We start from the raw sequence: 22674 nt of genomic DNA on the forward strand, positions 1-22674 counted from the left end.
TATATGACCATGACCAAAGCCCATGACCCCTACTTTTGCCTTTGGCCCACTCTTTGCCCCTCCTAAATTTGAATCCTGATGACACCACTAGATTGACCAACTATGGCGGCTCATGAGGAGCAGGGGGCAAAATTAGTGAGCTGCAACTAGATCCATTTCAGCCTATATGTCTACTACCATAGGTGACTGGTCCAGGGGGCACCATAGGCAGTAACAGTCCACCGCCACGGCCCAGAAATAAAATAACTCGGGTCCACGTACCCCACAAACATTGAACACATTTCCTACAAGAATGGATCACCATATGTATCATTAATATCTTTGTGTATAGATCCATATTGTCAAATTACTATGAGTGGAAGCAGACGTCCAAGGGCATTTAATCAAAAGGGAAACACTGCACAGCGAAAGGAAACAAAAACAAGTTCCAGAAGATACCCAGGCCAACACAGGCTGCTAGTAGGCTTCTGTACACCTGTCATCTCCCTGAGGCGCTGCATGTGTCTGTTTCTGAGGGCCTGCTCTCTGGCACTGGGTAGTACAATGTCCACCTTTGTGCAGTCCATGAACCAATTACTCAAGACTACCATATCATGGAAATTACCAACTACACCCACTGATTTGGTATGTGAACATTGCATGATTTGATCACTATCCTTGATGATACCCAGAAGGTGCATCATGGTGCCATGGTGTCCCACATCACGATAACGGAGCAATGGAAAATGGCGGATAGCATTGGCAGATAGTCTTGGAAGCAAGGCCACGCAGAGCAACAGAGGTTTAAATCCGAGATCCGCACTTAGAAACCGAACTCCGGTATTACATTTAGCTTATAAAAAAACAATTAAATAAAATGCTACCATATGGAAATATGTCAGGTTGAATTGGACATGTTGGCTCAAGATTGTCCCAACTCACAAAACACATGTGACACTAAGTTGAACACTGCAACTACAAGAGTGAATATTTATCCCAATTCATATATGTTTGGGGACTTAAGGCTTCACCCTAAGGTACCCTGGCTAGTCCAGACATGGACATGGCCCAACCAACATTGCAGAAATAAATAAATTAATCGAGTCCACGGACCCGACAAACATTGAATAAATTAATAAATAAACTGGCCTGTTACTGCCTCTGCCTCTGGTGCCCCCTGTAAGGGGGCACCAGAGGCAGTAACATTCCCCCACCACGGCACATAAATCGAGTCCAAGGACCCGACAAACATTGTGCTGCCTAAAATGCACTGGGCCTGTAACTGCCTCTGGTGCCCCCTGTAAGGGGGCACCAGAGGCAGTCACAGTGCTCCGTTTGCACGGCCCACATTATTTATTAATTTAGTCAACGTTTGTCGGGTCCGTGGACCCGATTAATTTATTTATTTCCGCAATGTTGGGCCCAACCAACATTGCGGAAATAAATAAATGAATCGGGTCCACGGACCCGACAAACATTGAATAAATTAATAAATAAACTGGCCCGTGGCCTGTTACTGCCTCTGGTGCCCCCTTATAGGGGGCACCAGAGGCAGTAACAGTCCCCCATCACGGCACATAATTCGGGTCCAAGGACCCGACAAACATTGTGCTGCCTAAAATGCACTGGGCCTGTAACTGCCTCTGGTGCTCCCTGTAAGGGGGCACCAGAGGCAGTCACAGTGCTCCGCTGCCATGGCCCGCATTATTTATTAATTTATTCAATGTTTGTCGGGTCCGTGGACCCAATTAATTTATTTATTTCCGCAATGTTGGCCCAACCAACATTGCGGAAATAAATAAATTAATCGGGTCCACGGACCCGACAAACATTGAATAAATTAATAAATAAACTGGGCCGTGGCCCGTTACTGCCTCTGGTGCCCCCTTACAGGGGGCACCAGAGGCAGTCCCAGTGCTCCGTTGCCACGGCCCACATTATTTATTAATTTAGTCAACGTTTGTCGGGTCCGTGGACCCGATTAATTTATTTATTTCCGCAATGTTGAGCCCAACCAACATTGCGGAAATAAATAAATTAATCGGGTCCACGGACCCGACAAATGTTTAACAAATAAATAAATAAACTGGGCTGTCGCGTACCCAAATAAAAAAGAAAACTGAAAGAAAACTTACCAGGCCTCGCTTGGTCACCGTAATGCTGGGCTGGGCTGGGCTGGGCTGGGCTGGGCTGGGCTTGGCTGGGCAGGGCAGGAAAAGAAGTGTGAAGGTGGTGCCGGCACGGTATACCTTACCTTCACTCCGCCCATAAACATGACGTATGTGATTTCCATTGGCTGAGAAACAGCCAATGGAAATACTGTGACCATGCAAGGTTTTCTTTTTTTTTTAATATGACGTACCTTGCATGGCAACAGTATTTCCATTGGCTGTTTCTCAGCCAATGGAAATCACAACCCATGCCGGCTTGTTTGTTTGTATTTCCTTTGTTTGTTTGTTCAGCCTCGCGGGCCACATGAAATGGCTCGGAGGGCCGCATTGTGGCCCGCGGGCCGTAGGTTGGACAACCTTGCTCCAGACCATCGTTCTTCGCCTGCCAAGCCATTACAAAAGGAGAAGGACCATATGCAAATCAGGCTTGGCCCCACTCCAAAAGGGGCAATCCAGCCCAAACTGCTAGGTCACATCCCTTCTGCATGAGACCACAAACATCCCCAAACATGTTTCAGCCTTGTTGGGCCTCATCAGTGAGGAGTAGCTTGGGTCTCTAGGCCCAGCAGGCACGGGACCCACGCCTGGGCATACCCGTCCCACTGGGGGTGACAAAGCAAAAACAAAGAGGTGATGGCTGGAAGGTTTAGAATGAATCCTAACCACTGGCAATGCTCTGGGCAACCCTCCAGACCACTGTGCTTTGTCTGCCAAGCCATTACAGAAGGGCAAAGACCATATGCAAATCAGGCTTGGCCCTCACACCATACATGTACTAGCCATGCACAATGAACACTGAGCCCTGGGCATGGCCTTTGGCTATGGATTGGCTACTAGAAACAGTTCATATAAAATGTTCCTTTTGAGGCAGTCCATGTACTAGCCCCTCATCCCCCCCCATAGGTAACGTTGCCGTACTGTGTGATGTCACGACTCTATGTGCGGTTTGTAGCTCCTGGACTCCAAATCTTTACTTTTATCCGGGAATTATGAGTGGACGATTTTTGTGTTGTTCTTGGACACGTCAGTGGGCAGTGTACATGTGGATGGTGGGAGCTGTGTAGTCTAGGGTGCCTTGAAGAGTCTAGAATCTTTTAACAAATAAAATAAAGGAAATCTGTGCATTAAACACCAGTAGGATTCTTAGCAACGTAAAGCAAAAGAAAAGTATTTAGTAACTTAACTCGGCTGCTGTGGACTCTGAAACAAATCATATATACACAGATGAAATTAAGTATGCACCGCGTATCAGAAAGTAACTCTCCTCCATACTGTTTACTGAAAACCTGGCATGTTACACCATTTTAAGAGCCATGTGCCAGGGAAATCTGTTGCTTTGTAAGGAGTCGGTCCAGTGCACAAATGCAATTTCAGAGGCAGTTTCTTTTCGACAAGCTCTGTGCAGTGTGGGACCTGACACATCTCTCCCCCTCTCTCAGCACAGGGTCACGGCGCAAAAGGGGACAATAGCTATGAGTTTAAACTGGAATTTCTTGAACCCGTCAAGCCTAAGGTAGGTTTTTTGCTTTCTGATCTAAATGGGATGTTTAAAATTCATGTTTGTGCATTTTGGATGATTAAGTTCTTTTTATTTTCCCTGTCAATTGCATGGCTTTTTTTGTTTTGCTTTTTTATTTTATTTTTATTTTTTACAATTCTTGCATGCACATTACCCCAAGATCTTGTCAGACAGAGAAGTATAGGAATGAAGTCACTGATGGCCACCTGCAATAACTGAACATTCTAAAAGGTTTATACTTTTCTTTGATTTGAAAAGAACAAACCCTATGTTCACAACAACTCTGCTTTGGTAAACTATTAGAATCACAACTCCAATTGCACCAGGAAATGCATTTACTAAGGTTACCACTTTTCTGGAGTAAAGAATAAAATGCAATTACAGAGAATAAAATCCCACATTTGATTCAAAACTCTGGCACGGTTTGGCATTTTACTGACCGCTCCTTTGTGTGTATTCTACGTCTTCCAGCTTAGCTTTAGGATCCTGTGAGCCTCCCTAAGAAGCTTATATGAAAACATGAAATATTGGGCACTCACATCGTCATAAGTTTATGTGGGAAATGCTCAGCAAACGGCTGAAATGCAGTGGGTGTATGTGAGAGAGACCCCCCTCCTATGCATGTTTTTAGCGTTAGGTTAGCATATATGAACGAGTTCAGTCACAAGCTGCAGTAAAAGTTAACAAGGATGCTTTCGATTTTCACCACATCGGTGTTGCGTTAGGAAATCCACCCCCCCTAATTTGGATTTTCGTGACACCTGATTTGGTGTATTCTTTTTATACACATTTAACAGGCCCTTTTGCATGGAGGATTCCCCCTGTGTTCCTAGGAACAGAACAGATGTCCCTAGCACTCTCGCAATTGGAGTTGAGTGAGGATGAGTGTACGTACTTTCTCTCTGGACTGCGATGGCTAGGGGAGTGTGTCTTTTACGGATGTGAATGAATCCATCCTCTAGCTGAAGAAGGGTGGAAACTGAGCGTTGAGCCTGGAAATATAATGGTCAGTATGTAGCCCCCCTGCCCCCAGTGCACCCAGCCCCTCAAGCATGCATCCAGACGCTGGGATTCTCTGGATGCTTTGAGGTCAGTCGCCCACCACATACATTGGGGGGGGGCCCTCTTAGTACTGCACATCTACCACATACCCCCTCTGCATGGAGTAGTGCTAGAAATGTTTTGCTAATCCCTCAAGGAGTCTGGATCATGTGCCACTCAGGTGGTGGATGTCACTACTGACACATCCCAGCTTGAGCAGGGGTGCAAGCATCCACGCCCGGTTCTACATTCGCGTAAGAACTGGCCATGAGTTTCAGGCAGTTGATGTAGGAGCTGAACTCTTCTGGGGACAATAAAGATGTCCACACCTGCCTCCCCATCTCGATTTACTTACTTCTGGTTGTGTAACTACCTCTAGGGTGGAGCTGAACATGGCTCAGCTCTTTCAAATATCCATGTGTTCTAGTCACCAATGAAGTACAGTACAGGGGAATGGCTTGGGAATTACAAACATCCATATGCAGCTGGCACGTATTCTGCCTGTGTAGGGGCCTGGAGTGCAGTGGTCCAGGAAAAATGTATTGAATAGAAGAGGCCAATAGGCTTGGCAAACTCTGCCAAAAGTATCTCTGTTCTAAAATGGAGTGAATTTCTGTCTCAAATCCTGCACCATCATGCGTCATAGCAAATCATGTTGTGGACATTGTTACCAGTTGGAGCCCCAGCAATGCCATGCAACAAGAAGGAGCCAATTCAGATTTTGTTGATCAGGAAATACTGACTTGCAACATGGTGATTGCAGTCTGACCGGTTTCGCCAATACGTGTGCATCTTGCGAACTGAAGCGCATGCTGTCCAGGTGTATCCCCATGCCCTGGGATCACATAGAGGGGTACCGCTGAATTCACATAATTATAGCAAGCTACACCAATGGCAGCACCATTATACTGCTTACACTACAACAGCTAAATTAACATGCACAAACTAGCCGTTAAGGAACAACACACAATATGATCAAACACCTTCCACCATTCAAATGCCCCATCAAAATAAACAAGAAGACCAAAGATTCATCAAAAACACAAACAAACAGCAGAAGACATGAATACCACAGAACCAAAGTAGCTTATAAAAACAAACTTGCACGACTCCATAAAACATGCCTTCAAAAAACTTGGTCCAGCAGACCTGCCCATTGAAGCCCAAAATTGCTAACAAACTTTCTTTCATCCTTTAAACACAGGAGCTCGACAGACGCTCACCAAATCGCTGAAACAAGAAAGGGCTGATGCAACTAGTTCAGCCCCTCTCAACCTGACAATAATTCTGCACTTCCTCCATACCGACTGCAAAAAACTGCCCACAACATGCATACCTCCTCCTCCCGCTCAGGCCTCCCATCGATAAATGCAGACCTTCCGAGGAAACTCTACAAACCACTGAGAGAACTCGCCCGTACAGACACCAGTTCCTTATGGCTCTATCAGCACCAACAGATCAGCACAACTCAGTTTTTTTCACACTATTCCAGAGCCACAAGAGCACCTGTAGACCATGAAAATGGTAGTGGTGCGCGGTATAAACACTACTAACATAACTCAATATCTAGTGCAACAGGAGAATGGATTCCTACACTCCGATCTCCCTTATGGGTATTGCATCAAAGGCACACTGCATTTGACCTTTGTGGCATGCTATTATTTCTCCCACCAACGTGACAGTCCTCCAGAAGGTGCATTGTGTTGTCATTCCTGGCTCAAAATTGAGGGGAGCTGTGAGCTATTTAGCTCCTGCTTGTTGCTTAGGAGAGCTTGGTTAGCCTGAAAACCGCTACAGGAGCTAATTTTAGCTCCCCTGGCAATTGCTGTCTTACAAACATGCACACATGACATTAACTTTGGTGTATTTGAGAATGGTGATCAAGAATAATTAGGCCACATCTAGTGCACATTTTAAATATATATGATACAAGTCATTTGTAATGCACTGTCATGGCCACTGGTCATGGGCCAGTTACTTCACATCCTGTAGGGTCCCAATGGAGTGTGCTTTGCACACAGACTGAAGGCACGTGCATCTGGACAGGGCGGGGCCCTAGCAATGTATGGAAGGCACGTGCAGAAGGCAGGAGTGGCAATGTGGGGCCTCAGGGCGGGGCCTAAAGGGAGTGGCTGGGGCCAGGCTATACAAGCCGGCCCCACCCACATGCTGGCTCTTCGCATTAGTCTGCTAGAGCAGCGTAACGCTTACCACCGTTCAGAAGACCTTACCTGTTTCAGCACGTGTATCCTCAGACTCCGGAACCCTTCAGCATCTTACCTTGACTCAGCCACGCCATCGCTGGAAGCACTCCCACCGCTTCACTTCTGCAGCTACGCGCGCATCTTACCGGAGTCAGCCGCACCATCAATGGAAGCACTGCTATCGCTTCCCCTTCTGCAGCCATGTGCATATCTTACCTGGATCTGCAGCCTCTCGTGGGTGCCGCCCGGCATCCTTACCAGTCCCGAACTTCCATCATCACAGGATCTTCTTCCGATGCACCATCCTCGAGGATCTTCATCTCTGGTCGTCTGTAGGAATTCGGAAACCGCCCATCAAGCACCAATCAGCTGCACCTGCAAAGGGAAAGGAAACACAAGGTTAGCACTTGCATAGATTTTCATACTCTAAGCAGCTTCAGGTAGAGGCCACTTACCTCTGGTAGCTCCTCTGGAGTAGACTTTGACATTACACGTTCCTGAGTCATCTTCATACCTAAGGGAGAAAGAAAGGACAATAAAGGATTACGGACAATAATCATGGAGGAAGATTAACAGAATCAATACAAACAATAATCGTAGTTACTAAACATACCTTCAAGACGGAATGGTCGCAGCCGGTATGGACCTTCACGCCAAGGACCAGTGACGCAACTGGGTCCATCTACAGCACCCCTGCTGGAAGAAAGCAGGACGGAGAGCTCATCTTTCAATCAAAACAGGTGAGCCTGCATGGGCAAACTCTTGCTCACAACCGTCTGGCATGAAAGGGTTGAGGGGAATCCCGATGTCCCCACGCCATTTTCACCATCTCTCATCCTCTCTCAGGAGCAGAACCAGTATCCTGGGTCCTCGATAACGCAGTGGCTGGGGGAGCTGATCTACGGGAGCCAGGTCCAGGGAGGGCTCCAACCGCGCCCCAACACCCCCCGCGGAGACCAGGTGAGCATAACATGCACCTGTACACAAGTGTTTCAAGCCGCAACAAGACAAGGAAGGGGAGACAAATGGAGGACAAAAACAAATGATATAATGAATCATTTATAATGGACAAAAAGTTAGTGTGCATCTCGTATGGAAGTTAGATTTACTGTGCACTGGGTACTCTCTCCTGGATCCACAGTAGTATATATTGTATAAATAAAATCAATGTATTTTTATATTAGGCCGCCTAACCAATTTTTCTTTCTTGACCGACCATTATTTCTTGTCTGATCAAATTGATTCTCTGACTGGCTGAGGTGCTATTTTATCATGTGTTTGTCATCTATTATATGTACTTTTATGGCTTTTTCCGCCAAAATAAAGGTTTTCTGATGGCTATTTTCAATGTTCCATTTGAAGCCTATCCCTTGGATATCATTGTGCAACAGCTGGTCCCAACCTTGCCGCACACCACTCCCTCGATAACCGTTGAGAGGTCCAGCATGTAATGGTTCTGGAGAGCCACTGAGCGTTGCGCCCTCATCTCCTAAACTGCATTCAAACCCTTTGCTGTTGAATTTGCGAACTGCGCAGCTCATATCAAGTGAGCTGCATCCACTTTGCATTAGTGGCGGCCTGGACACCTGGGAGCAGTAGTTAGGTCAAGAACATTGCAGCCTTGGAGAACAGTCTGAATTCATCAGGGATAGTGGCCAAGTTTTCAGCGCTTCCTCCGAAAAATAATTATTTGCCTACTTCTTTTTTGTTCCTCATTTTTGCTGTGCCATTTTCCCTGCAACAGTCTTCATGGTAGTGCTATTTCATGGCACCACCAGTGCAGGACTGTGCGAAGTGACAAGAGCACAAACACCATTCCAGTCAGGTGTATGCTGGGCAATAAGCCGTCGATCCACAGGCCAATATACGTCCCTCACCACAGCAGTGCCCTGCGTCAGCGCTGCATTCCGCATCACTTTGGTGCATCCAGAGTTAGTGGCCAGGTAGATAAAACCACTCGACCTGAAACACAAAGGGAATCCTGTAAAGCTCTTGATGCTTTTCATGTAACCAAGTTAATGCATGTACATATTTGCCCCAAATTGCCTTGCAGCTGCCATTCACCTTTGGCAGCCACGTTTTGTTAAAAACCTACCAATCCCTCAGCATGACATTGCATTATTCCCCCTCCCATTTGTCCCCATACCATACTGCTCCTTCTACCCTCATAAATGGGCTTTTATGACACCAGGGTATGCTTTGCCCTTTCTCGCTTGTGTACCATAATCTCTTGTGGTCTCTTATTTGTAATTCCTCGCTTTTTAGGACCTTCTGTCACATATTCCTCTACCTTATGCGTGTTTCCTAATTTTCAACCATTTTTGTTAATTTCACGAAATTGTCTTCATAAACTTTCTCCCCTTCATCCACCCACTGAACCATTACCTTTTTTTCCCTGGAATAAACTTCTTGTTTTGCAGAGTGGCAGGTGCATTAGGCATCCTGCTTCTTCATAAAACACTGCTTGGGTTAGAAAGTGTAGGCGCTCCTATCACGTGTGGGATGAGAGAGCAGACAAAGCAAGTGGTATTTGCCCTTTCTCTCCCCACATGTAACATCTCGTTGTACAAAACATTTCCAGTTGACGAATTTGGCTCTCCTTCAAAGCCATGATGGTAATCTTCCTCCTTAATTAAACTCCTTTTTCCCTATTTATATATTCATTGAATTGTGTTCCACTTTTTTCTTGTAAAACCCAAATGGACCAAAATATTAATCGTACACTATAACATATTAATATCACACTCCAAAACACTGAACATTTCAATTTTTTTCATCATTTAAAACATTTTCTTTAAAGACATTTTCATCATTTTCTTTTGCTGATTCTAAAGGCCGAGGAAAAAGCTTAAAGAAATCTTGCATATACTTTCCATCATGTTGTGCTTGGGGAAGCATAGCTCTTGTCCTTGCACACGTCTGTGATGTGGACCCATCCTCACAGCCCTTCAATTTTCACTGCTCTGGGTGTCGAATAGATTATGGTATGTGGGCTGGTGAAGCGCTACTCCTTCCATTTGCGAATGTGATTTTTGACGAATATCTTCTCCCCCGGGTAAAGAAAAAATGCTTGTGGAAATTGTCCTTTTTTGATCACCTGATTGGCCGGTTTGAGTTTTGGGCTCATCTGCAAGGATATGTATCGAAGGGATTTTCTAAGTTCTTTGAGATATGTATCAAATCCCCCTGCCCCAGAATTCTCCCCAGAATGCAAGAAGTGTGCATCAGAGATTGTATGCCACGGCGGAATAGGCGCACGCATTCTCTGCCCTGTAACACTCGTGAGGAGTCAATTGGTGATCTTCTCTAGGCGTGTTGCACAGTGCAAATAAAGCAATGGGCAAGCAGTGCACCCAGGATTTTCCAAGCGTTTGCGTAAGCTTTGCAAACCGCATTTTAAGCAGTCCATTCATCTTCTCTACCAAACCGTTTGCTTGTGGATGGTAAACCATGCATAATTTATGCTTTATCACCAGGAGTGTTATTTCCTTAATGAAATCATTAGCAAAATGCTGACCGTTGTCGGAACGAATTTCATCTGGAATCTGTTACGCTCACCTGGACCCCACAGTGGTGTCGATCGGACCCGGACAGCTGCGGTCTCCTTCAACGTGATGCGTAGTGCAGAGATGACTGTCTGGACTGGCCCGCCTAGTCTTGTCTGCTGGACCCGAAGAAGTATTTTCCTGCAAGTGGAGACAGGGATTAACCACCTGTGGGTTTTAGTGATGGCCTCCCAACTGTTCCCGCTCTCCCCCACTAATCACCTCCGATATCCCCTTAGTAACCTCACCTTATGTTCGTAAAAGATGAGCTCTCCATCCTGCGTGCCTTGCAGGGGCACGTAGATACCAGTTACTTCACTGGTTTGAAGGCGTTGGGAGAGTACCGGTAAGTATTGACTCTGAAGTCCCTGGCGGGATTGGTAAGTATCAAGTTCAAAGAGTTCAATGTGCCCGATGTTCACTCTTGTCCCCTTCCTTCCTTAAGTTGCAACTGAGTTTGTGAGAAGAAGGTCTCATAGCTGCTGCTGGCGTTCAGGTAAGAGTCTGTGTTACCCAACGCTGTCCGGTAACTATTGCATGCGTTAACGTGTTGTTTTTCTCCCTCTTTACAGATGCGGCATATGAGATTGTGGAGAGTTATGGAATAATATCGCTGGTGGTAAGAGGTTGTATTTGTTGATTCCCTTGGCTCGCCTTGTTTTTTCTTGTGTCCCCTAGGTGCCGGATTACGGCGAAGAAATGATGGAGACAGTGCCAGATCGAAAGATGCTGTGAGGATGGCGCCGTGCTGGAGCTGGCGAAGCGACGCGTGCAGGACTGATGTACTTTCCAGGTCCGGAGATGAAATGGTTCTGGAATTAGGTGAGGAATTTGAAATAAGTTTGTTTTCTAACCTTGTCCTTTTCTTCTTCTTTATTCTAGGAGCTCCGGATTCGAGACGGGCGTGGCAGAAGACTGGATGCTGGCTGCAGGCACGCGGGCGTGGCAGAAGACTGGTTGCTGGCTGCAGGCACGGTGAGCGTCGCGCTGCTGGATGCAGAATAACGCGAAGCATGTGCTGCTGTTCGGGTGTGGTTTAAATAGCCTCCAAAGTAGTTCTAGGTAACCAGTTCCCTAGAGCCACGCCCGAGTAAAAAATAGTCCCTGTAACAAAATAGTCCCATCCAGGTCTCATGTAGGCTTGGACTCTTTTGCAGAATGGTCTGGATCAGGTAAGTAAAGTCTATAAGCCTGGCGCCTAAGGCGCCAGGACTGAACCCAGACAGCTCCTAGCCGGGGGTGCTGAGGTTTAAACAAATGTCTGGATGCCTGCTCCCAGAGCTGAGGGCCTTGGTCCTGATGCCCGGGGGTAGGCATCATGACAGAATCACCCACTTGGATAAACCTCCCTCACAAGAAATGTTGTTGCAGAGCAGGTGTGATTATAGGCACAGGGACCAGCCTCAAGCCAACGTGAGAATGGACACACTACTACAAGCTTGTACCTATAAGAAGTAAATCTCTCTTGCATATCAACATAGTCAATGTGCAAGTGCCGGAAGGGGCCTTCGGGTCGAGGCAATGTTCCCTACACAACTCTCAATGTGTAACCTGACAAATACTTCGGGCATGTCATGCAGTTATTCGCAAACTCTGCAACATTCTCATACAAATTTGGTGCAAACCAGTCTTCAATTATCCCTGCAGCCGCATGCCCTTTCGATACGTGTGCAGGGTAGTGAAGCTGTTCCAATGCCAATTGCAACAGTTTCTTTGGCATTACCACCTTTCCTGTGCTATCTTGCCGCCATACCAAATCAGTTGGGGATAAAGAACATCCTCTCCTTTTCCATAACTCTTTCATCATCTAGTGCTTCTCCTTGCAACTTAATTATCTTCATTATCAGGGTTGCATTAAAGTTTTCCGGTAATTTATCTTTTTCTTTGCTCATTTTTAGCACTGCTAGTAGGGGTATTTTTTTTCCTTTTCGCCAGCCAACGGAACATGTGTTCCTTCTGATAGATATGCTGCTTCTTATGCTACTCTTTCTGCGCTTTCATTTCCTTTGAAATAAAATCTTGCCCTCCTGTGTGGGCCTTGCACTTCATTAAAGCTAGTTCTACTGGGAGTGGTAACATTTCTAATCATTTACTCAGTAATCCTGCATGCTGAACCGGTGTGCCATCACTTCTTTTGAACCCTCTCCTTTCCCATCTTGCTAGTCCTGAGTGCACTGTGGAAGTAATGCAGGCCGAATTGGAGAAGATGCTCACTACCTGGCCCTCTGACATGTTAGTACCTCAATCAAGGCCACCAGGTCTGCTGCCTGTGTGGAGTAGTGGTGTCTGTGAGTACACTATCAACTCCTCCCCCTTGTGTACACTATGCCTGTGCCCTACCACTGCAGAACGTGAATGCCTCTGTCCTGTGGTCTGATCAATACTGTAACTTCCGTAAATGAAAAGCATGCCCCCCGCCCCCTTTCCTTCCTTAACCAGGGAGTTACATTTGCTTCTGTTTTTTGCACGCTATGCAGTCATGTATGTAATCTATGTTTTGCAATGAGCTCTGCTGGGTTTATAGTCCTGCTTCTCACCACTTCTATTGCTGGGTTTGTCAGTATTAAATCATATCCTGAAGATCTCTGCGTTGTCAATGTTGATTTTGTCTTTTTCCAGTATTGCTAATAATGCATGCTCCACGTATAAAATTACAGGGCACCCCATCGTTATTGTGGAAGCCTTCTCAATTGCAAATGCAGCAGCAGCAAGTGTCTGCTCACATGGAACATTTCCCTGCATCACTGCATTTAGGGATCCACTGTAATATACAAGTGGTTTGTGTCCCTATCCCTCTTTCTGTGTCAGCACAGCTGTCGTTACTTTTCCATCTGAATGGGAAAACAGGTGAAACCTTTCTTTGTAATTGGGTGTAGCCAGTACTGGTGCATGTGCTAACTCATGTTTTAGTTCATCAAAGTTCTTGCACATTTCAGCTGTCCATTGTATGTTTGTTTTGTGTTTCTGGGCTTCTCTTAATGCTTGCAACAGTGGCCTATTGTAAGTGAGTAATCAAAAACCCATGCCCTGCAGCAGTTACATTGGCCCAAGAACTTCTGCATCTTTCACTGTTTTTAGTCGTGGAGTTTTATCTACTCTTTCTGGTATTATCTTTCTTGCATCTGCTGACACAATCTGACCCAGGTACACCACTTGTTTTTGACAGAACTGCAATTTCTCTTTATCGACTTTGTATCCTTTGTCAGCTAGCAAAGTCTGTAGAGTCACTGAGTCTTTTCTACACTCCTCTTCTGTCGAGCTGCACACCTATAAGTAGTCCACGTAATGTATCGCCGTGCTTGCAAACTGTAAATTGCTCAAATTCATTTGTATAACTGTGTTAACCTCTTAAGTGCCATTGAGGTTCCCCCCCCAGTGCCAATGGCTTTTTTTTAAAATCGCGGTATTCACCGCCCAAACCCGCCAACATTTCCCCCCTCATTAACCCCTTAAGTGCCACCGACGAGCCGGCTCGTCGGTGGCAACCTGGAGCGGTTTTTAACGACGAGCCGGCTCGTCGCTGGCATTTAAAGGGTTAAAGAGGCTAGGTACCTCACAGTGCCCTTGGGGCATTCTAGTGTGTTTGAATCTGGTCATGCAATATGTAAACTCATTGAGATACCTGGAGTCTGGGTATAGTGTGATGGAGAAAAATGCATTATTCAAGTCGCCCACGGTGAAATAGTGTGCCTCCGCTGTAAGGCTGCAAAAAAAAAATCATGACATGATTTGGGACCAATGGATACTCTGCTGCAATAATATTGTTAAGAGGGCGTAAATCCTGTATAAAACGCCATGCCCTCCCTTTGCTTTCTTGATCGGATAGATAGCTGTGTTGCAAAGTGAAGCACTCCTGTATTATGCCTTGCTGCCATAGGGCATGCACTGTCTCATAAATGCCTTCATCTGCTTCTCGAGAAAGGGGGTATTGCTTTACTAATGGCAAAAGTGCTCCCTCTTTGTATTTGTGTACTGCCCCGGCCCCTTTTACTATCCCTACATCATGGGGTCCTGTTGTCCATACGGTTTTTGGCACTTTTTCCAAATCTTCCTGCAAATATGTTGTATTCTTTTTTTGTTATTTTGAGTCATCTGGGGATCTGCCCTTTCTTTTATCTGTAGTGGACAAGGTATGCTCAATTCGAACACTACCTCTCCTCCATTGCCTTTTTTTTATAACAACTCTGATGCGCTTATTCCTATTAATGTCAGTGTGGGCTCAATGCATAATATTGAACGCCATTCCATGTTGTCTTAACCAGTGGAAAGAGAGAGTGTGTGTGTGTGTGTGTGTGTGTGTGTGTGTGTGTGTGTGTGTGTGTGTGTGTGTGTGTGTGTGTGTGTGTGTGTGTGTGTGTGTGTGTGTGTGTGTGTGTGTGTGTGTGTGTGTGTGTGTGTGTGTGTGTGTGTGTGTGTGTGTGTGTGTGTGTGTGTGTGTGTGTGTGTGTGTGTGTGTGTGTGTGTGTGTGTGTGTGTGTGTGTGTGTGTGTGTGTGTGTGTGTGTGTGTGTGTGTACACACACACACACACACACTGTGGCCTGAACAAAAATACCTCCGTGTGTGGGTATCCCTCTAATGGTGCTGTGTGCGTACTATGCATGAATAAATACTGCCACTCTAGCGGGATACATTCCAGGTGTGGAGCACACCATCCCTTTCTCTGAAAATAAAATTGTGTTGTTCAATTTGCTGAGTAAGTCCCTTCCCAGAATTGGGAGTATCTTTTGAATACAATAATGGTGCTGCAATGTTCTCTGCCCCTTTTGTCAGAGGAATGTGATTGTCCCCAAAAAGCCTTGTGTGTCCAAACATTTGCTAGATAATGGAAACCCTTCTTCCTTTATGCATGATATGGTTGCCCCAGTATCTCTATAAGAAAGGAAAATCCCCTCTGTCTTATCTGAACGGCTACCTCCGGTTTCTCCTCAGTTACTGCTAGAACAGGACACACTTGCACTTCCTGCGGGCACCCCTATTGGGAAAATGTATTGGTGGATGATGTAAACTGATTACCGCCCACCACTGTCCTCTGGTGTTTTGAGGCACGGTGTTCTTTCTGTCCCAGTAATGTTACCTCTTCTTGTACTTGTGTCTGTAATGGTGCCTGGCGTATGCTTGCTGTACCTGGGGTTTCTGCCATCTCTCCACCCTGCTCTTGCACTTGTGTCTGGGTGGATATACCCTGTGGCTGTGCAGTCTGTATCTGTAGTTGCTGCTATGATATCACGCGTATTTGTTGACGTGCCAGTGTATAAGGCTGCTGTTGTTGCCCTGCTTGTGCTATTAGGGGGCATGTCCGTGCGAAGTGAGTGACCAAAATTTCCACATGCACAGCACGGTCCCCCAAACCATGGCCCCATGCCCCTCTACCGCATTGCCCTTCCTCGTCTGTAATATCCTCTCCCTAGCTGATACGGTCCCATGTAACCGTTTATTCATTCTGTCTGCTCAACCCCTGGATGTTGCTGCACGTTTATAAATGCAGATTTTTGCTGCATCTGCACCGTTCCCCACTGCTGATTGGGTGGTACTTGAGTGTATCCTCCTGGTTGCATTACCGTTGCAACTGGGAGCCCCCCTTGCTGCTCCTGTGGAAGGACAACTGGTCCTGTGAGCACTGCTCCTTCCATATTTATTTTAGCCAGTTTTTCAGACCTAATTTGTTTTCTGCTCTTGTTGCATTGTCAGCTGTCTCCTTTACCCTTCTCCTGCTTTCTTTTGCAACAATGTACGATTGTTGCCTGTATTCCATGCCACCCTTTTGCCTCAATTCCCACTATCTTATCTAGCAATGTCTGCACATCTGCGGGGAGCTCCCTCACTAGGAAGTGGTGAAACAAAGGTATTTTGTCATACTTAGACCGGTTTATTTTCCTGTGTCCACATTTCTTGTATGGACTGTGTGTATTCTGGAGGGGTCCTCATCAGGCTTCATTTTACGAGCCAATATTCAACCCATGTCGGACGTATCTGGATACAGCTCCCTTGGATCCTTCCAAACATGTGCTCGATAGTTAATAAAGGGTACTCCATTATCTATGTTGGAGCTTAATTTTACCCTGGCATATCTGGCCTGTTGCCATATTTTGTCACTTCTCTCCCCAACCAACACTGCCAATAAACTCTTTATATCTCGTTACACCCTTATAGAAAAACATACATTATGTTATGTAATTGGGTCCAGGAACCTTCCCACACTGCCATTAATTATAATTTGTGACATCACAATCCAACCCCCTCTTCCCACATTTCAATGACAATTCATTGAAACATTTGAGATGGCCAGCGGAACTTAATTCAACTGTCCCGGGCACCTTATCTACCTTCTCATGAGAAATGCTCTCTGCCATGTGTGTCACTGTCGGAACATTGAACCACGGACATACTACCATACAAATGTTGCATATTAAGAACTCTTCGACCTTCCAAGGCGAACTTACTAAGGGGCAATTTGAAACCGCTGTGGTTCTCTTGACACCATCTAAAAATTGTGTTTTGTAAATCATTTTGAATTATAAAATGGTTCTACCCTCCCTGCCTGTCGGTGGGACCCATTGGCTCTAATCTGTGACCTCGAAAAAAGTTGTTTGCGTCTTACCATACCAGATTGGGATCTCTGACCTGCAAAGTGTTACCAGCCACTGCGGCTTCATTGTAGATTAATAAAAAGCGAACATACGTGTTCTGCAAAAGCATGCTTTAGGGCCGATTTACCGCATTGCAGCCTACCACTAAGGTTGATTATACGTACCTGTGCCCCTGTATTTCTTTTAAATGTAAATTACTTTTATTTTGGGCTTGACTGTATAAAGATTAAAAGGAGCCCCCTCCCCTTTTACACTGCTACTCTGGCAATTGTTAAATGCATACCTTCTTTACCGTACTGAACTTGCATTTATTACAGGCCCATCAGGGATCATGGCTTTGGTAATGTTTTATCCAATACAATTATATTGCCCCATATGCTTCGTGGGCTGGGTACTTTTCTCGTGAACCGGTTTAGATAAACTAACTTGCTCATCTTTTAGGCCTGGCAGGATTTTAAAGATGGTTTAGGTTCTGGGTGTGAAGTTTGACACATCCTGCAACTTTCCATTTTTAAGCTTTCACGCAGGATTTTTTTTTTGTTTTTTGTTTGTTTACCGCTTTTTGTTTCACAGTATGTATATGTCCTTCCACGGGTTCCTTTTGTGTCTTGATTCTGGGACAAAATGATCTCCTGACAAGAGAATATCTGATGGTGTGTAGACAAATGTGGAAAGTAATTATTTTAACTGCTCTTCAAATACAGTAAGTTTACAGTTTGCAGCATCGATGTATCGCACACCCTTGCTCTTCCACCCTTGTTTAGACTTTGTGAAAGAGGGGAGAACGCTTTTAAATTGGGTGCCTTGGCATAAAATGTGTGTTTACACAGTGGTCATGTCTCAATTACAGCCCGTGCACCGGTTGACTCAGCGACAGGTTACTATCACAGTGAAGAAGGAGGACAGCATGTGGTGGTCCCGACTGACTAAGCAAGAGAAACGGCCAATGTTCGTGTCTCCGGATTTTGATCGCTGGCTCGAAGAGTCCGACGCTGAGATGGAACTGAAAGCAAAGGTGAGGTGGAGGGTTCACACACGCAATGTAGCAATAGCATAATTGTTTGCTGCATTTGAGTGCTTTCTCCAGATGAACTTGCTGTATTGCTCCTAGGAGTGTGTAAATGTTCTGTACATTGCAGCAGGTAGAGGATTCGATTGTCTGTTGAAGGACTCATTCCCTAAATGCAGTACAATGTATGGCTGTTATTTTGTCAATTTTTCTTTTTATTGTTTTGGATAAGCTTCCCACTGACCCCCCCCCTGCCCGCAATTGTCTGTCAGCAAGTTGCTGTTCTGTGTATGGTGAACCTTGCCCTGACCCTGATTACTTTATCTTGGTTAAAAATCATAGAAGCACAAGCTCCATAAGAGATGAGATTTTCAAACCATTTCATACGATTTCATCAAATGCATCACAGGATGCAAGTAAAACATAAGCTTTAAAGCTATTGCTTTTGAAAAAGAATTTCTGGCAGACCAAGCACTAGTTACAAAACATGTAACTGCACAAACTCTTGAGACCAATGTAGGTATTTTACGAAGGTCTAGAGCTCCTACTGCTGTGGTATCCTTATTAGCTTTCAACATAGGAACCAACCACTGATATCTCAAATCGATTAAAACTGTACAAAAGAATAAATCATGGTACTCCTCCTTTTCTCTGCTTTACACATTGGGCAACTCTAAGGTGCATAATCTGTTCAATTCCTAGTAAAAATGCTTAGAAGAATTCTAAGATGCAGTTTAATGGGCAGATTTCTAACTCCTGAGAGTTTTATCCAGCACACGTATGGCTCCAGGCCTAGATCAAATTTGACTTAAATATATTCTTCGTAAAAATAAATCTTGCTGTCATGTTTCCTCATAAAATCCCCTAATCCTAGTATAATTTCTGTATGGTCCATACGTTCTGGTCATTTCAATAGAAACCTAATCCAATGTTTGATTAAGACGTTCCTGATATGATTAAGCCATGCACATAGTTTAGTAGTATGGTTGCCTAAAAGGACATATTGCGTGGAACCTTTTTTAAATAATCCTTTATTTAAAGGTGCCCGAAACCCTCAGGTCATTGGAGTGCGGTACAAATTCATATACAATACAATACAATTCGTTAGGTATCCAAGGATTAACCCAAAAATTAATCGGTTTAAAATTGTACATGATGCTCCTTGTCAATCTGACCTAACTCCAGTCTGACTGCTGTACTATAGGTAATCCTAGTAACTTAGTTTTAATGTGGCCTCGGAGCTCTGCACCGTGCGACACTGCAGATTGAGTTTGTGACCTGTAGACCTCTGCCGTTGTCTGTTGCAATTCCCCCCCACCCAATTTCTTTGAATAGGTTATGAAGGTCGCTGCGAACCTGTTCAGGATGAGATTACATTTTAGTAAATTGAAAGTAAAGGGAAACCCCCAGATAATTGTAATGAGTTATGTTTTCTGTTACTCCATTCAACTCCAGATTTATTGGAGGAAGGTTTTTCTTATGGCAAGTTAACATTAGTTTTTGATGCATTAAAAACAAGGTCTTCAAGCTCTATAGGCTAATAAATTCAGAAAAGGCCCTCCTAATGTATTTTTCTACCGCGCCGTAGCCCTTGGGTATCCGGGCGCTACGGTCTTGCATTCTAGTGAATAATAAGACCACATAATGCACGATTAATACAATATTTAGTTTATTCTTATGAAAGAGGCATCTGTCTGGAGCACCAACAGTGAGCTGGCGAGGTCATTAATAGAGTAAATAAATAAGGTGCCATAACATAACCTTGGCGCACACCTCTGGTAACCGAAAATGGCTCTGCCTTCCCCCTGCTGTTCCCATCTGTCAACAGCTTTATCATCTAAATATAGTGACTTGATTCACTTTCAGTTGCGGGGGATTCCAAGCCTATACAATGCATCCCGCTAGTAAATTACGATTGACATTGTCAAAAGCTGCCTTTAGATCAATAAAAATAATGGATACGGGTATAGCCTTTGGAAAAACATACATTTTAGTAAAATCCAAGTCAATCTAAAAGCCTGTTCTATAGAATAACAGTAAACATGTACTGCAATTACCGAGCACTTTATTTGTTTCATGGACCTTGACTATGCAGCCAGGATTCAAACTTGAGACCTGCAATTTAGCTCGCTGAGTTTTCTTACCGACTTATCTGTCCCTATTTACAATTTGGGTGAGTGGGTCCAATTTTAACTTGGGCCCCTGTTGTAGTTGGAGGTATTATCACACATGTGGCCTCATTATGAGTCCGGCAGTAACCGAGCTGGAAAAACCAGCAGGTTACCGCCGGACTCGTATTACCATTCCGCCTCCGTGATTCCCGGAATTACCGGGGCATTGCGACCCTGGAGACCTGGGGGTCAGACCTGACGGGAGCGACACCTCCCGCCTGCAGGACTCTTAATCAGCCGGTCCGGAAAGAACGGTGGCAGCGGTTTTCCCACCACCGTTCTTTCCATACTGGCTGACTTGTAATGAGGCCCATGGTGTACAGTCATTTCAATAGCTAACCTGCTCTTTTTAATGATGCCGTCTACGTAGAAATGTCATGTTTTGCTTGAGAATGTTATTTAGGGGTGCTGCTCAAAAACAATCCAGTGACCTGCCTTGTACAAGTGGCAAGAGTTGGTTGGGTGGTTGGATTTTTATCAACAGATATGGTGCACATGGATGGATTCCCTGAGCCTGGATCCTGTAATGGTTTACTCATTGAGGGCAAATGCTTTAAAACCTTTGTATCCATTGTGTTGAATTGTACAAAAATTCTCTGCTTCATTCTGGATGCTATGGTTGGTCGAACACCATGTTTGGGTTCACGTCTAGCTTACCGCATCCGAAGATTACACTATTGTTTCTTCTGTAATCCAAGCTGGCGTTGGTGATGCATGTGGAGACACCAGTGGGGTGAAACTGGGTTAATATTGGACCTGCAAATGCATGCCTCAGTTTGCACTCTACTAGCCTTTGACAAGTCATAGTTGACTCTTGCCAAGAAATACATATTGTGCTGTGTGCATTTGACATTGCAGGGGGTAAGTGACTTTTTATGCCTGGTATGTAGTTTGCAAATTGACCCCTGCTCCAATGGATACCCTTCCTCACACAGTTAAGTCTTCTTTAAAATGGCTCTGGGCCCAGCCTGGATCCAGAATCTTTTTAATGGCTACACAGGAACTTGCAGGAAAATCCATGACCCCCCTCTGTGACGCATCATGGTGGGTCTTGGCTGGATTGGATTGGATTGGATTGCGTGTGTCCGCATAACTCCTGTTCCTTTTCACTGTGTGCCACATGCTTTGTTCTGGGAACTAAGCACATATTTATTTACAAACGTATAGAAATTCAACCTTCAAATCTAGGGAAGGCACCTAAACGCTACCCAGGAGCAAGATGCCACGGTGTGAGCCGTGCTTCACAAGTGTAGCGGGAGCTCTTGGTCATCCCTCAGACCTTGCATAGATTTTCACCACCGAGGCACAGAGCCTTGTATTCAGCCTCGGTTGTATAACTGGCTAAATGAGAGACGACAAAGAAGCACAAAATAGTTTGGTCCTTGAGCAAATCTTCCAGATAACACATCTCTTTGGATTTAGAGAGCCAATAGGCTCGCTCTGGACCCGTAGTCGGAATTTATCCTATTCAAGTGCTAGGGGAGATGCAATTGAGAGTACCCTGCCCTTCTAAAACATTTTCCCCTGGCTAAACTGGAAGCTGTCAGACAGTTTATGCCTACAAATGCACTGGTGCTTGCTCCTGGATCTATTTTTGGGCAACCGCCTCTGGGCTGCACTTCCCAGTTTGTTACTGGAGCAAAGTCTGTACTTACAGATCTACCAGACCCAATCTGGCACTGCTGCCAAGCAGACACCCAAACAACAGCTTATGCCTGGGGGGAGGTCTAGGCATAAGAAAATGTTGCTCCTTTTGGACAGATTTTTCCCAATGACTGGGAGGAATCTGGGGCTGCCTACCCTCTCGTACCGCTGGGGATTATGAAGACACTTGTGTCTAGATACATACGAGTCTAGGTTTGAGTGGAAAATGTGGCCTACAAGCTTCAGGAAGCCAGCAAATGGGCTATTTCCCTTGAGCTAGACTTTCAGGAAGTATACTCTGAAAACTCTGTGCTGTCATCTTTCAGTGTGATGGACCCAGCTGCTAGCTGCCTTAATTTATATGTCCCCGTGGAAAGTTCATGGCCTTGCTTATATTTTGGAGAATTTTAGCATAGAGTATTGATATTTTATTTCTATCACGCTCGTACACAAGTCTTTCAGAGCGCGAGATTGCGCTCTGAAAGGGTATGTCTGCATCCCCTTCTTGGAGTGTTCCCAGTGTGCAAGGTGGTTACAAAATGCATAGAACTGATCCTTGGTATCCTGTGCTCCTTACTATTAATCACACATCTGACAGTCTGGTAGTTCAGCCCGTGAGTGCAAGGTCTATGCCTGATGCATTTTTCAACGTGCCCCCCGGCCAGAGAATTCCAAAATGTTTTACTAGTTTTATGGGGGTAGCTATAAACCTATAAGCTGCAAATGCCACATTCACTCATGCATGGTATTCCCAAGCCCTAAGGGATCACTTTTAAGGTGGTTTCCCAACACATGCCTGCCA

The 22674-nt window shown here is 45.1% G+C and overlaps 1 protein-coding gene across 2 annotated transcripts in view; it reads left to right on the top strand.

Moving 5' to 3' along the window:
- HACD3 (3-hydroxyacyl-CoA dehydratase 3) overlaps nucleotides 1-22674 on the top strand; it is a 219556-nt gene that overhangs the window by 38728 nt on the left and 158154 nt on the right. The window contains exons 3-4 of one of the 2 annotated variants that reach the window (XM_069625114.1): nucleotides 3590-3663; nucleotides 17899-18063. In XM_069625114.1, coding sequence (XP_069481215.1) covers nucleotides 3590-3663; nucleotides 17899-18063 — 239 coding nt within the window. The remainder of the gene's footprint in view (nucleotides 1-3589; nucleotides 3664-17898; nucleotides 18064-22674) is intronic. The other variant, XM_069625115.1, reaches the window with a different exon arrangement.

The sequence above is a fragment of the Ambystoma mexicanum genome, chromosome 11 (genome assembly GCF_040938575.1).
Source record: "Ambystoma mexicanum isolate Mex_15411 chromosome 11, UKY_AmexF1_1, whole genome shotgun sequence".
NCBI classification, from domain to species: domain Eukaryota; kingdom Metazoa; phylum Chordata; class Amphibia; order Caudata; family Ambystomatidae; genus Ambystoma; species Ambystoma mexicanum.